We start from the raw sequence: 13,652 nt of genomic DNA on the forward strand, positions 1-13,652 counted from the left end.
TGGTGCAATTTTCTTTTATGCCCTTTAAGAGAACTTCCACTCATTTGCCATGGCAAATGGTAAGGGGAGGCAATGGCTGTTACTATTCATGTGAATAGTGCATGCCCTTGCAAAAGGCTTGTTGTGTTTCCACCCATTGCCATGGCAAAGGGCAAATACTATTCACTTTAATGTTTTTTTTTTTTTTACTTAAACGATTAATTTGGGTAAGATTTTCGGTTGCCATGTGTCCATAATTGTTATAAAATTCACATCTCAAATTTCATATAAGATTCTCAATTGCCACGTGTCGATATTTATTATAAAATACAAATATAAGATTTCAGATAAGATTTTCACTCTCTAAAATTGCGCCACGTGTCATCTCTATCTTCTAAATCAATCTATAAAATCATAGGCTCAACTCAGACCTCTCACAACATATCCTCCCTATCCTTTCATTTCTTAGATTGTAGAAAACACATTACACTCTCAATGTCTTGCACGAGGAGGTGCTTGGAGAGGCAAGAGGGGGAAATTGAAGAAAGAAGGCGCAAACGAGCTAAAGAAGAAAGGGAGGAGGAAGAAGATGATGATCAAGTTTCCATGGTAGTGGTATGCTCCATCTATCAAGCCAAGGTCGTCACCGTGGTTCACAAGTCGGCCGTGGCCCAAACATGAACAAACGTAGGCATTCTTGGGGTAAGAATCTTTTATCCCAAATTCATTGATTAGGTACAGTTGTTACAACATTGTATGATTGACTGTTATACGGAAAAGCAATTTTTTTATGTTCATGAACGACGTCAAGTTGATTTGATGGAGTACTTATGGGCACTGAGAGGCAACGACGGTCAATGAAGTCAAGTTTAATGCTTAGTTTTTAATTATACTTTGTGTTGCTGTATGCTTTGTTTGAATTATGCTTTGTTTGTGTTTTGTTTTGAATTATGCTTTGGTTGTGTTTTGTAATGAATTATGCCGTCTTTGTGTTTTGAATCGAATTATGCTTTGTTTTGATGTATGCAATGTGTTAAATAAATAACTATATTATTGAATGCTTTCTTTATTCAATAAAGGACAATACAACTAATTAAATAAAAGACAAGCAATACAATCGAATGGTTTTCATCACTTAATCACTCGGTGTTGCTAGGTCCATCGTCACGAAAAAGCCTTTTTCTCATAACTTCCCTTCGTTCTAGCTTCCAAAATGACTTTGTTTTAAGGGACATATGACTTGTATCCATGGCCATGGTTTCCCAATCTTTTTCTCCATGTCTTGTTTGCATGCATACTTCTTTTTTCTTGCAAATGTTTCATCTCTTGCCTTCTCATCCACATCTCTTTTCATGTCTCTCTTATTGTGCCGTTCAAAGCAATTTGCTCAAAATTTTTTGCAATATCATTGGTGGAATTACTCTCTCTCTAGGCCTTTACCGCCTTTCTCTTAATAGGCCTCGGCTCCCTTTGGATTGGTGAGTCTTAATTCATCAGGGAATACAACGGCGAATCCGATGCCGTTGAGTCGTGGAACGGCGTCTCATTCAACACAACGGTTGGACCTATGAGAATAATTTTGAATCTCGAACAATTTTTCACCACCTCCCAACATTGGTGATTGTTGAAAGATTTTTTGCCTTGGCCAATGGCACCAAACCACATTTGTGCTTGCATAATCTATAATAAATAAAAAAATGGAAATGCAAGAATTTTTTTAAAAAAATAGTATATTAAATTTAATAAAATGGAAATTGCAAATAATTTATCTCATTGCCAAGATTTTTTCCGTTTTGAATGTTGTCCCTCGCTTTTGCCAACACATCTCTCAATTTCTCCAACTCTTTATTCAAAATTTTCCACCTACTAGCCGAGGTCATTTTCGTATGAGCCGAACCCGATCTTTCACAAAATTCTAAATGAATTTTTCTCTACATATGAGAAAACTTCATCTCATTGCCCATGATCGGGCAATGACCAACTTGGACCCAACATTCACACAACAAAACATCTTCCATAGTTGTCCAGGACCATACTGCTTCGATGGGAAGATGCCATTTGTATTTTTACACAAATGAAATTTGGAAAGTGAAGAAAATTTGGTGTGGAAAGTGAAGAATATTGGTAGATATTTATAGAAAAAAAATTCAGAATTTTAGGGTATATTTTTATAAAAAAATTTGAATTTTTTAAACAAAAAAATGGCAGCTGTTGGATTGGAGGACAACTTACGATCGAACATCCCAGGACAAGCCACGTGGCTTCTAGTTGTTGGCGGAAATCAGGGCCACAGAAGTTTCAAATTTTTCTACGGTTGGCGGGTGCACTCCACGCCCAACGGTAAAAACATTTCAAACCCGGGCTTTAACGCCAGCCTGGCATCAGCCCTGACGTCATCTGCCCTTGTGCTCGTTTTGTCTTTAGGCTTGCACGGGTTGGTGGACCCACCTGTTGCTCGGACTGATGAAGCTCGTTAAAACCTCAAAACTGGACTTGAACCCCCTTCTGCTTGGTCTAGCCCTGCACTGGAAGTGCTCTAAGAAACACCAAATAAAAACAAATGAACATAAAATGTTTTGAGTAAAACTATCATTTCCATTTCTTTCAGGCAAATTAAATTTTTTTTCTTTAACACATCCAATTTTGAAAAAATGGTTGTGGATTTACATCTACTCAAAAACTCCAAGACAAGTGGTTTTAGTTTCAAAATCCCTAAACACTAGTGTGTGTGAGTAAAACTCCCTCTCTTAAAAAAAAAAAAAAAGACTATTTCCTACTGAAAAAGAATATTTTTGTAATCTTGTAATTAAAAACTAATAATTATCTCATATTTCCTACATATCCATTTTTCTAGTGTCATTGTTTGTTGGTAACTTGACGGATGCAATTACATCAGCCGTAATGTAATCAAACATCCATGCCACGTGGAACCTAAACAGCATCACCACATCAGTCAAATTTTGATGTCGGTGAGAGAATCATAAAATTACTGCCTGTGACGAAGCAAAATCACCGGCAATTCTTCGCGGACAGCTTCTCTCTTAAGCAAGAGTCAATATATTTACCAAAAGCTCGAGTTTGGTCGCACTCTTGCGCACCTACCCAATGGACTCTTCAACTCTCCTCCGTCGTCCCCAACTTTCAACCCTCTGATTTCGATACAATCCAAACCCTAATCTAACCCTAATTCCAATTATTGCAATTTCTTTCTCTTTCGTAAACCCTACTTTCCTTGAGTTCTTCGACACAATTATTCATTTTTACTGGATTTGATTGATTCATGGGCCGTAACTCCCTCGCTCCCGGGTTCCGATTCCACCCGACCGATGAAGAACTGGTCTGGTACTATCTGAAGCGTAAGGTGTCTGGGAAAAACTTCCGATTTGATCCCATCTCCGTCATCGATATCTACAAGACGGAGCCCTGGGACCTACCTGGTCAAAATCTGATTTTTTTTTTCTTTAAGTTTCCCATATATGTGTATATATAGGTGTCCTGCGTCTATATTTTTGATTTATTTTTGTTGGGTTTTTGTTTTTTGGGTCTTAATAGGCAAGTCGAAGCTGAAGACGGGGGATTTGGAGTGGTACTTCTTCAGTTTTTTGGATAAGAAGTATGGAAATTCGTCGAGGACGAATCGGGCTACTGAAAAAGGGTACTGGAAGACTACTGGTAAGGACCGCCCGGTTCTACACAATTCCCGGAATGTCGGGATGAAGAAAACCCTTGTTTTCCATAGCGGGAGGGCCCCCAAAGGTGCCAGAACCAATTGGGTTATGCATGAGTATCGCCTTTCAAATGAGGAGCTGGAGAAATCTGGAATTCAACAGGTTTGGATTTTTTGTTGTTGTTGTCTATGTGTTGTTTGCATTTTTTGATGTTATTGAATTGGGATTGATTTTTGGGTCTGTGGTGGTGTTTGGATCCAGAAAGATCCGTATGTGCTTTGTAGGATATTCCAGAAGAGTGGAACCGGACCGAAGAATGGGGAGCAGTATGGTGCTCCTATTGCTGAGGAGGAATGGGACGATGATGATGTGACTTGTGTACCTGGTGAACTGGCGGCTGATAATGTAGTGGTAGTCAGCGGAGGGCCAAATGTTGAGACAAATGATGTCAGCAATGGAGCATATGTTGAAGCGTTTGACAATGATCAGGTTGTTAATTCACTTCAGCTTTTACATTTCATGTTTGGTAGGTGAATTGTGTCATATGGGGACAGATAGATTTTGCTAGAATTACTGAACTAAAATATAAACAGAACACGTGGGAAACCCACTTGATGTGTTATGGTAAGTGAAAAGGTTATATCTTGATTGTGTCCAGCTATTGGAGTTTAAATATGGTAGAGAGCGCTGCATGAATAATCATGGAGGGCTATGCTCTAGTTGTTCGGTCAAATGATTGTAACTTGAATCCGACTGCGCTTTACATGACTACGTAGAAAGGTCTCCATTGTATTCTAACTTGAAGGTAGTGAAAATACAAATATGTTAAAAAGAGTGTAAAGTTCCTGAAGTGTAGTATGCACATACATGTATGAGTTAACCAATGTCGGCAAATGAACTTGTGCAGAGGAATAACTAAAACAGCCCACTAAGTTACTTAAATAGAATTTTAACTTCGTATTGCTGCTGCTCCTCCTCCTTTGTTATGGAGAGCAATTTATTCAGAACAACTATCTCATTAGTCATTGTAGTGTGTTTTTCACGTGATTATATATGCTCAAGCTTTGGTGATCATGTTTTTGTATTTATTTTTTAAAATCAGATTATTGGTGATCCTTTATTTAACTTATGAAAATTGCTCCCAGTTGTTCTGAAACTGGGCATTACTTTACTATATACAGCACTTTTGGATGCCTTGCACTGTTAATTTATATCTTATTTGAATTCTTACATTTGTTTGGAGTGAGAATGTGATTGAATTACGAAATAAGCTTAATTTTTGCACGTGTTATCCAACTTATTTAATTTGGAAAGGGCACAATTGAAATTTTACCCTCTTTTGTTGACGAAGAGGGTTCTCTTAAATTATGACTATAGATATGAATTAGTTCCATAATACATATAATTTTCCAGGTGCCTGCCTTTTCTGCCAGGTTTTCTTGTTTAGTGTATTCATGATTAACCTCTGTACTGTCTGTGTTATGTAGGTTTTTATGTTTAGATGCTGTACATTTATAAATGGTTTCTTTTTTCAGAATTTTGACACAGGCATTCCATCTGAATGTCCTCCATTGAACTTTTATTATGGGGAGACGAGCAACTATGTTGAGCATTCTGTGGAATTTGTTGATGATGTTACAACGGCTGTGATAGGCAGTGGGGAAACTTCGGAATACTGTGAAGACCAGAAGTTCTTTGACTTACCGGTGGATTATGAGATGGGTGGAAAGCCAGTGAAAGATGAATATTTAACTTCAGAAAATTGTGATGACTTGAAATACTTTGACGTACCAGAGCACTATGAGACAGATGCAAAACTAGTCAAAGATGAATGTTTCATTGAACCAAGCAATGATACGAATCCTGCTGATGTCAATTACCCACTTAATGAACCTTATTTTAACCCTACTGAAAATCCACCAGTTGGTGATGGGCTATTCCTTGAAACTAATGATCTTTCAAATCCAGTTGAGTCAACTGCAGGCTTTGACATGCTTGATGAGTACCTTACATACTTTGATGCCGATGATGACATTTCTCAGTATATTGATTTTGATTCCTGTGGAATGATGGGGGTTGAAAATTCTGTTCCTGACCAATCTCCAGTTGACCAGAAGGTAGAAGTTTACTTGAGTTTTTCCTGTTATTTTGAATTTCAAGTAGCATCTTTCAATTAACAAACCGTTTTATAGCAGCTTGTGAATGGCGAAACTGAGCAACTACCAATGGGAGTTGAACATCTTGCACAAGCAGAGGATACCAATGATGCATCTTCATCGAAGCAAAAGCCAGAGTTCAAGCTTGAATCAGGTATGACATCTTAATTTGTGCTAGCAGGCTAGCATCATTAGCTCATTTAGTAACTTATATATGTATATTAAGGAGTATTGAAAGCTTATGTTTGGTACATGATATTTTAACAGCTTTCTATATTCTGTCAGTGGTCTTTTTTCCCTCACTTTCTTGGCTTATTCTTGTGTGCCTTTATTGTGGTCCAGATGTTAACTATCCCTTCATCAAAAAGGCCAGTCACATGATGTTGGGCAACATACCTGCTCCACCTGCATTTGCTTCAGAGTTCCCTGCTAAAGATGCAATTGTTCGGCTAAATTCTGGTGCAGCATCTTCCAGTTCAGTTCATGTTACTGCTGGCATGATCAGAATTAGAGACATAACTTCAAGTGACAACAGGATGGACTGGTCTTTTGGCAAGGACGGGGTTGTCAACCTTGTCTTTTCGGTTCAGCTGTCGCAGAATGACGGCAATTCTGGCAATCTGGTGCCAATGGATGGCTCACTCTCTGGAAAGACAGGATGTGTGGTGATGCGGGGCTGGTTTTTGTTTATGTTCTTCTGGGTCCTATTTCTCTCAATGAGTTTCAAAATTGGTAGCTATGTCTATACCAGGTGATGCTTCTTCAGTAAGGGCGAGTTTTCGATGGAACAGGTGGGACTATCTGGTAGTGAATTTCCCGAGCCTGACTCGGGGAAAGCATGTTCTTGCAGATTCGATATTTTAGTTTAATTTTTATACTGTATACTAACTGCAGAACCTAGTTATTTATACAAACCATTTGCATAAGATGGTATCACGACTTTGTGTTCTATTTTGAATAGTTATATACTGAACGAATGCAAGACTGAAGCTTAGTTTTATGTAATACTTCATTGTAACTTTTTGTTTTATATACTGTTTCATTGTAATTGAAGCCTAGAAAAACTATAATGTTGGGTGTGTTTTTACAACCATTTTGCTTATTTTTGTGAACCATGATGTAGACCAACTCTTAAGAAAGTGCGATACACTTGCTAGTTTTACCTTTGCAGAGAAGGGAGCAAATGCATTACTCGTTACCGCATCAATGGTTCCCTACATCATCGCATGATACCATACTCTGCAGGAGCTTAAAATTTGTCATGCTTTCGACATGCTGGACATGATCCCGTAGCATTGGAACATGTTTTTTGTTTTTGGTACATAGTAGCACCACCGTCAATGGTTTTGAGAGAACGTTCGTGAGCGTTTGTTGATGTCCGATGTTTCTTCAATCCTCCTATGTACCAAGTGCGTAGGCAAATGTCTCGATTGGATTCAATTCATCCAAAGGCTGAGATTCGGTCAATCGTTTTGAATAAAACGTTTGTGAGCTTTTGTTGATGTAAATATTTTCAGCCCTCCGTAGTTGAACTTAAACCTCTAAATCCAAATCAATTTTGCCGATTGATGGTGCTTGTGGGTTCCCACATACAATTGAGAGGAAGCCAAGCATTTGCTTCTCTAAATCCAAATCAATTTTGCCGATTGATGTGTGCTTGTGGGTGCCCACATACAATCGGAGGCGCACATTCTCAGTTACTGTAAGAGAAGCCCATAGTAGGCACTTAATAGCCACTTGGGGAAATCAGTTATTTGCAACTACTTACATCTAGGCTGGGGTAATCAGTTATTTGCAACTACTTACATCTAGGCTACAACTCAACAAGCAGAAGTAGGCATCAATGTTCAAAATCCAGGCTCCACAACAGAAACTTATTACAATCACAAAATTTAATGAGTTACATTATTCCCTCTTATTTATTCTCATGCTTACACTACATAAATAATTTTTGTATAATTTGCCTCATCTGCTCAATTAAATGTTCTCTAGACGTAGAGGTATCTGCTTAGGATTACATCTCTCCAGGAAGCATCGTATCCTCGGGTAAATCACAAACAGGAATACCCTGGAAAACAGCAAACATGGGAACTAAGATGACTGGTGGTATCAACAACAAAGAAGGTGTCAAAAGTGTAACAATTAAGAACATACCTGCCCAGTAAGGTGACCGACACATCTTTTCTCAGCTAGTAACTCAGCTTCAGTCTGCAAAAATTATAGTGTCAAACGAGACAATTAGTCCAAACTCTGAAAATACTAGCTGGGGATGAATTGAAGAAGATTCTCTCTCTCTCATATGAACAACTTTCATTTCTGCAGCACATTATTTCTAGTCTAGATTGAATACTAAGATGTACTGCATCCCTAATGATACCAAGAATTGATGTTAATCAATTAGTTAAATCAGTTATCCTAGTCATTGTTATCAAATCTACTATGATATCTGCTTGTTCACTCAACTGCATTTATAGAGCATAAATTTCTTATTTCCATGCTTCCAGAGTACTTTATTAAGTCAATAGTGCATAGAAGCCTTGAACGGATGAGAAGAGGGCATACCTTCTTTATTCGCTTGAGAAGATAGTCATCAAATTGTATGTCCTTCACAAGTTCATAATCACCATCTCCCTGGAGAGTTATAATAACTTATTGGAAGTGCCTACATTATAATCATAAACAGTAGGAAAGGAAAATCTCCTACATAAACTTACTTTAGATCTGCATGGCATACTGAATACTATATCCTCTGCTATACCATAGGGATTTCCGATGGTGTAAACCTACAAGAGAATGGCAGACAAGAATTAGATAAATAACCATGAACTTGTGTGCCACTGAAGAAAACCAAAATAATTAAGTTCATTGGAGTATATACACAAGCAGACTTTTTTTGGAAACCAAAAAGTAAAGAGCGAAAATGTTAGGAAATGGAAAAGACATTTCAATTTAATTGCTTCTGCTTCTCATAGAGTTGGGGGCATCAAAGTAGTCTGTCTCTCCACCATCACTTTTGAAGTAGGTTCTGATCATATGGTTGGTCAAGAATGGTCCGGTTCTTACAGAAGGTAGACAGTATCTATAGGCTTACATGATGTGCATTCATATCAAACAAGCATGAACTTACTCCAGATGAGAACCAATCACCCTCAGGGGTAGGAGTAATCAAAGACTTTATAGCATCTGCAATTGACACGGCAGTTGATGCGGCTGAAGATCTTCCCCATTTTTTGATGAGCACACCTCCTCTCTGCAAATTGAACAAGTCTTCAGGTTATGAGGATGAGAGGTAGATACGGTCTAATAACAGACAATGTTGAATCATGGAAATATATGTTCCACAGTCTTACCTTCTGGATGCTTTCAGTAAACTCCTCCTCCAACCATTTTTTATCCTTGATGACCTCTTTGACAGGCAAGCCATCAATTCTAGCATTTAAGAAGTCTGGAACCTGATAAGAATTACACAATTCTTCTTCAAAAAGAGAAGGTAGAGAATTATCCACATTTTAATAACAGTGTGTTTAAATAACCTGAGTGGTTGAGTGATTTCCCCAGATGGTCATGTTTGACACTTTATCATAGAAGACACCTGCTTTGAGGGCTAGCTGAATAAATCATAAGCCAAATATGTTATTATTCCTTCTGGTCATGATATCCTAAATTGAGTATCACCTATTTTACTTAATGTCAGTGAGGTATATTTTTACCTGACATTTGGCTCTGTTTTCATCCAGCCGTGTCAAAGCATGAAAATTTTTTGCAGGTATGTTTGGAGCATTTTTTAAACAAATGAGTGCACTGCATAAGGAAGAAACATAATTAGCAGTGATAAGCATATTACATTTCTCCACTACCTGTGCATCCCTCTGCCCCAAAAAAGTTAAAAAGAGAAGGAAACTAATAACTTACTTTGTGTTACAAGGGTTGCCAACTACTATCACTTTGACATTACGTGATGCTACCGCATTAAGAGCTTTTCCCTGTTTTTAGAAATAAAAAATACATAAGCAGAAACTACAGAACCACTTGTGTTACTGTCTACGCAAGAGAGGTGCATGTGAGATATGAAAATCTAATGGAACCTGCTCGACGAAAATCTGCCCATTTAGATCCAACAGGCCAGCTCTTTCCATTCCAGGACCTCGAGGTTTTGCTCCTATTAAAAGCGCCCATCCTGCATCTTGGAACACCTCATATGGATCAATGCCTATGCTGACCTCCCTCAACAACGGAAAAAGGGAATCTTCCAATTCCATTGCAACTCCTGCACACACAAACTGTCCTCTTAATCAGCCATATACATACCAGCCATAATTCAGGAGAGTTAAACTTTAGTGATGCTGAAGAAAGATACCTAATCAGAACATGTTAACTTACTGAATTCGAAACTTGTGCAAGTCATTCCAATAGATCAATCATTTTATTTTTGACTGTAATTATAGCTGACTGCCTTTCTAACATCACTAAATGCATGTTACTTAATTTTCTCACTGCCGAAACACAGGCACACCCTCAAGTAAGGGGTATCCAGGTATCTGACACAGTAGTCAAACACCTTGAACTCATTCCAGAGATAGGACGGATTGACATACTTTAATTCAATATTGTGCTTACTTGAATTGTATCAATCACTTGATTACAATTATATGCACACATAAGCTCATAGCCAATCCTGTCTGCATGTGTTTGCTTCCTCACAACTATAAGGGTGGAAACCAATCATAAGTGGTTGCACAGATATCTATGTTTACTTATTCTATTATGTGTGTAATTTCAGGTAGGGTTCTAGATCACACTGCAGACAATAAATAAATGCTACTTTGCAGTGCACATTTATGTGAATCTATAATCAAATAATGTCTATTTCAGAACCGTACCTTCAAGAGCTTGTAACGACCTTTCAGATCCCAATAGCTTCAATGCAATAGGTTGGTCTGGCCCAAAAACCTCACCAGATGCAAGCTGGTTAAGAAGAAAATCATGTTGCAAATATTAAACGCTGTTAAATTCTAATAATAAAAAGAAGAAGTTATATTTCAATAGTGAATATAATTTACTGTGAAAATAGATGGACGAAATTCTTTTTCTCTTTAATAAAAGAGGCAGAACTTTCATTTTACAATCTAAAATAGATTAGTCAAAAGCTTGGAGTTCAAAGGATGAGCTTAACCATTTCCTACAAACTAAAGACTATCATTTGGAAATCACCTTTGAATCTCTAGTGTGGAGTCCTACAGCAGAAAAGGCCAGAAAGGGCCATCAAAATAACAGATGGGAACAAATAAAATGTATCATTTCATGATGTTTTTATGCTCACTCTACAATATGTCAAGGCTCCATCCTACAATGGTTTGAATTACCACATGCTAGTTGGGAACTGAATGGAGATACATCTGAATGCTCAGTAGTAAATAAAAGTAAAATCCAATTTCTTGTCAGTTCAGATACTCCATGCTATATGCCCTATTTTCCAGTTTAACCCTAATATAGTTTAGACTGCTTCTTAGACTAAACAGGTTATCAAAAAGATTGTAGTCTAAAACTAAGATAAACATGCAGGGATGGTTGCAGGCTTCAATGGCAATAAAACTCATAATGACAGAAATAGTAGTATAATGTTTGTGTTAAATTAGTAGGGCCAAATTGCAAGCTTAACTGATAAGTTTCAGAAAGAATTACTCATCAAGACCTCCACAATTTAAGAAAAGAGTCAGAGGCTTGGATGCAAGAAATACTTACTTTAAAGAGTAAATGATTAGATATCATCCCAGCTGCACCTGATACTGCAATATTAATTAATTTCTTCCAGGATTTTGTTTCTTCTTCCTGTGAGCATTGGACCACAGTTATTAGATAGACAACATTGATAAATAAAAGATTGATCTCAAGAGCCCATCTTTGCATAGGAAAGAAACTGTAAGTTAATATTCAGATATGCCCTCTCTCTCTCTCTCACCTACAAAAAACTCGGAGCATGACTGACAATGCAAAGTATTCAGAATGAACTAAGAAAAAAAAATCCAAACACCAATTAGTCTAAATCAGATCAAGTTCTTAAGTAGAGGCACCGATCCAAACATATGCAAAACTTATCAATTGCTGAAGAGAATTGGCAATGGCATGCATCATGATTCTGCTAAAATTGGTATCCAAAAGCTGAGAACAGCTCATATACGTGACACATTATAAGGCTTATGTGTGGAAAACTTTCAAGGGTTAGATATAATAGAACCACAAGATTCAAGAGGACATCCACAACCGTATCAATTTCAAATACAACCTCAAAGCCATGAGAAAGGCATATTTTAAATTAAAAACCCCAATTTAGATATCTTTGAACTGCATGGTTTTTGTTTCAGCAGAAAGAAAAATTAGCAGATAAAAAGTTTGTTTTGTCTGATTCACGATTAAAAAGTAAAAATTGATTAAAATATAAAACAAATAGGTCTCATAGAATCACTACTAAGGGAAGCAGAGCAAATTTTATTCTACTAGTTGGTAAAGAGAGTCTGAATATGCATGGCAATTCGACTACACAAATTGACAGACGAAAAACAGGCACTTATATAACAAACTGAAGCTCCAGGCAAATCTAGAAAAAAATCCATTGAATCAGCATAAACCCAGATAATAACAGGAAGAAAGCTTACAGCTTTGAGATCATAGGTGAGGCAGAAGACGCCAAAGCATTCAGTCTTGGTCTTCGGGTCCACGGTTTGTGGCGGAGCAGCAGGAGCTTGAACTTGACTGAGATCAAGAATGAGAATTACCACTAGCAGAAGAAAAGAACGGTGGAATATATAAAGTAAAAAAGCTTACTTGGGTGCAACAGAGCAAGATATTCTGGCATTTTGAGTCCGAGGGAGCGGTCGAAAAGCGACACGCCTGTGACTGCGGAGATGGGTCGAGGAGAATGAGAGCTGGGATGAGTGAACAAGGCGGGTCTTTGTGTATGAAGGTGTTGATAGCTCTGCTACGGCCATGGTAACAGAGACAGAGAGCTTCAGAGAGAGAGAGAGAGAGAGAGAGAGAGTGTACAAAGATAGGTGAAGAGATGGTCTGTTTTGAGAGACAGACTGATTTGGAGGGAGAGGGAGAGAGGGAGATAGGGAGAGAGTGGAAGATGATGAGAAAGGGAGGAGGCAGTGTGTTGGAAAAGGATGATTTGAAATTTTCGTTTAAGGCCATGCAAATGACACTTGTCAACTCTGCCTCATCCATAAAAATCTCTTTTCCTTTTCTCTTTTCGATTTGGGCTCTGTGGAATATGAAAATTGCCATGTGAGAAGAGAAGGAAAACGTTTTCTTTTTCATTTTTTCTAGGTATTTTTTTGGTGAATAATAATAGTAAGCTTCTTCAAACAAAAGTTCTTGCTTTGTTACCATGTGGTTGATTACCAAGGAAAATAACTTCCATTTGTGATCAAAATAATTATGCTGCACCATGGTTGGTGTCTTCTTCAGCAAGATGGTTTGAATTTGTAGTGAAAGTTATGTCTTCCTACAAAATTTAACAAAAATTGGTTGTAAGCCTATCCTATATCTTATAATGAGTTCTAAGTTGGTTAGGCCGGATAGAATTAATTCTACACGAGCAACCAACTTAGTCATACCAGGCAATTATAATAACGAGTAGGTATTCTTGAAGTTTAGAGAGTCTACAATTGTCAAATAAAAGTGATCAACTACTTTTATCGTTGCATTCATGATGAATCGGTCATTTTCATACTAGCTAGTATCAAGTACCCATCTACCAAACTCACAAAACTATCGATATTGTGAAATATTTTACAAAATATCGATCAAATACTGACGACAGTGCTGAATATTTATACATTATATTAAA

General features: G+C 37.5%; 2 protein-coding genes across 3 annotated transcripts; one reads left to right on the top strand and one right to left on the bottom strand.

Moving 5' to 3' along the window:
- The first annotated feature begins 3,046 nt into the window (after positions 1 to 3,046).
- On the top strand, positions 3,047 to 7,311 carry LOC110760801 (NAC domain containing protein 2). Of its 2 annotated transcripts, XM_021963126.2 has the most exons (7): positions 3,047 to 3,416; positions 3,532 to 3,809; positions 3,909 to 4,136; positions 5,183 to 5,764; positions 5,840 to 5,957; positions 6,146 to 6,594; positions 6,975 to 7,311. In XM_021963126.2, exons 1-6 carry the CDS (start codon positions 3,260 to 3,262, stop codon positions 6,556 to 6,558), a joined length of 1,776 nt encoding a protein of 591 aa, XP_021818818.1. In that variant the 5' UTR covers positions 3,047 to 3,259; the 3' UTR covers positions 6,559 to 6,594; positions 6,975 to 7,311. The 2 variants fall into 2 exon arrangements, with proteins under 2 accessions (XP_021818818.1, XP_021818819.1); XM_021963127.2 differs by lacking the exon at positions 6,975 to 7,311 and having other exon boundaries at positions 3,048 to 3,416; positions 5,843 to 5,957; positions 6,146 to 6,893.
- Positions 7,312 to 7,617: 306 nt separating this feature from the next.
- LOC110760803 (lactate/malate dehydrogenase family protein) lies at positions 7,618 to 12,972 on the bottom strand. The gene is made up of 14 exons (XM_021963128.2): positions 12,626 to 12,972; positions 12,457 to 12,553; positions 11,546 to 11,632; positions 10,684 to 10,768; positions 9,889 to 10,070; positions 9,716 to 9,786; positions 9,514 to 9,604; positions 9,337 to 9,411; positions 9,154 to 9,255; positions 8,931 to 9,053; positions 8,518 to 8,586; positions 8,366 to 8,434; positions 7,958 to 8,011; positions 7,618 to 7,871 (listed from the first exon to the last, which is right to left on the bottom strand). Exons 1-14 carry the CDS (start codon positions 12,787 to 12,789, stop codon positions 7,818 to 7,820), a joined length of 1,323 nt encoding a protein of 440 aa, XP_021818820.2. The 5' UTR covers positions 12,790 to 12,972; the 3' UTR covers positions 7,618 to 7,817.
- Between the last annotated feature and the right edge of the window lie 680 nt (positions 12,973 to 13,652).

Source organism: Prunus avium, chromosome 2 (assembly GCF_965620075.1).
Source record: "Prunus avium chromosome 2, drPruAviu1.hap1.1, whole genome shotgun sequence".
NCBI lineage: Eukaryota > Viridiplantae > Streptophyta > Magnoliopsida > Rosales > Rosaceae > Prunus > Prunus avium.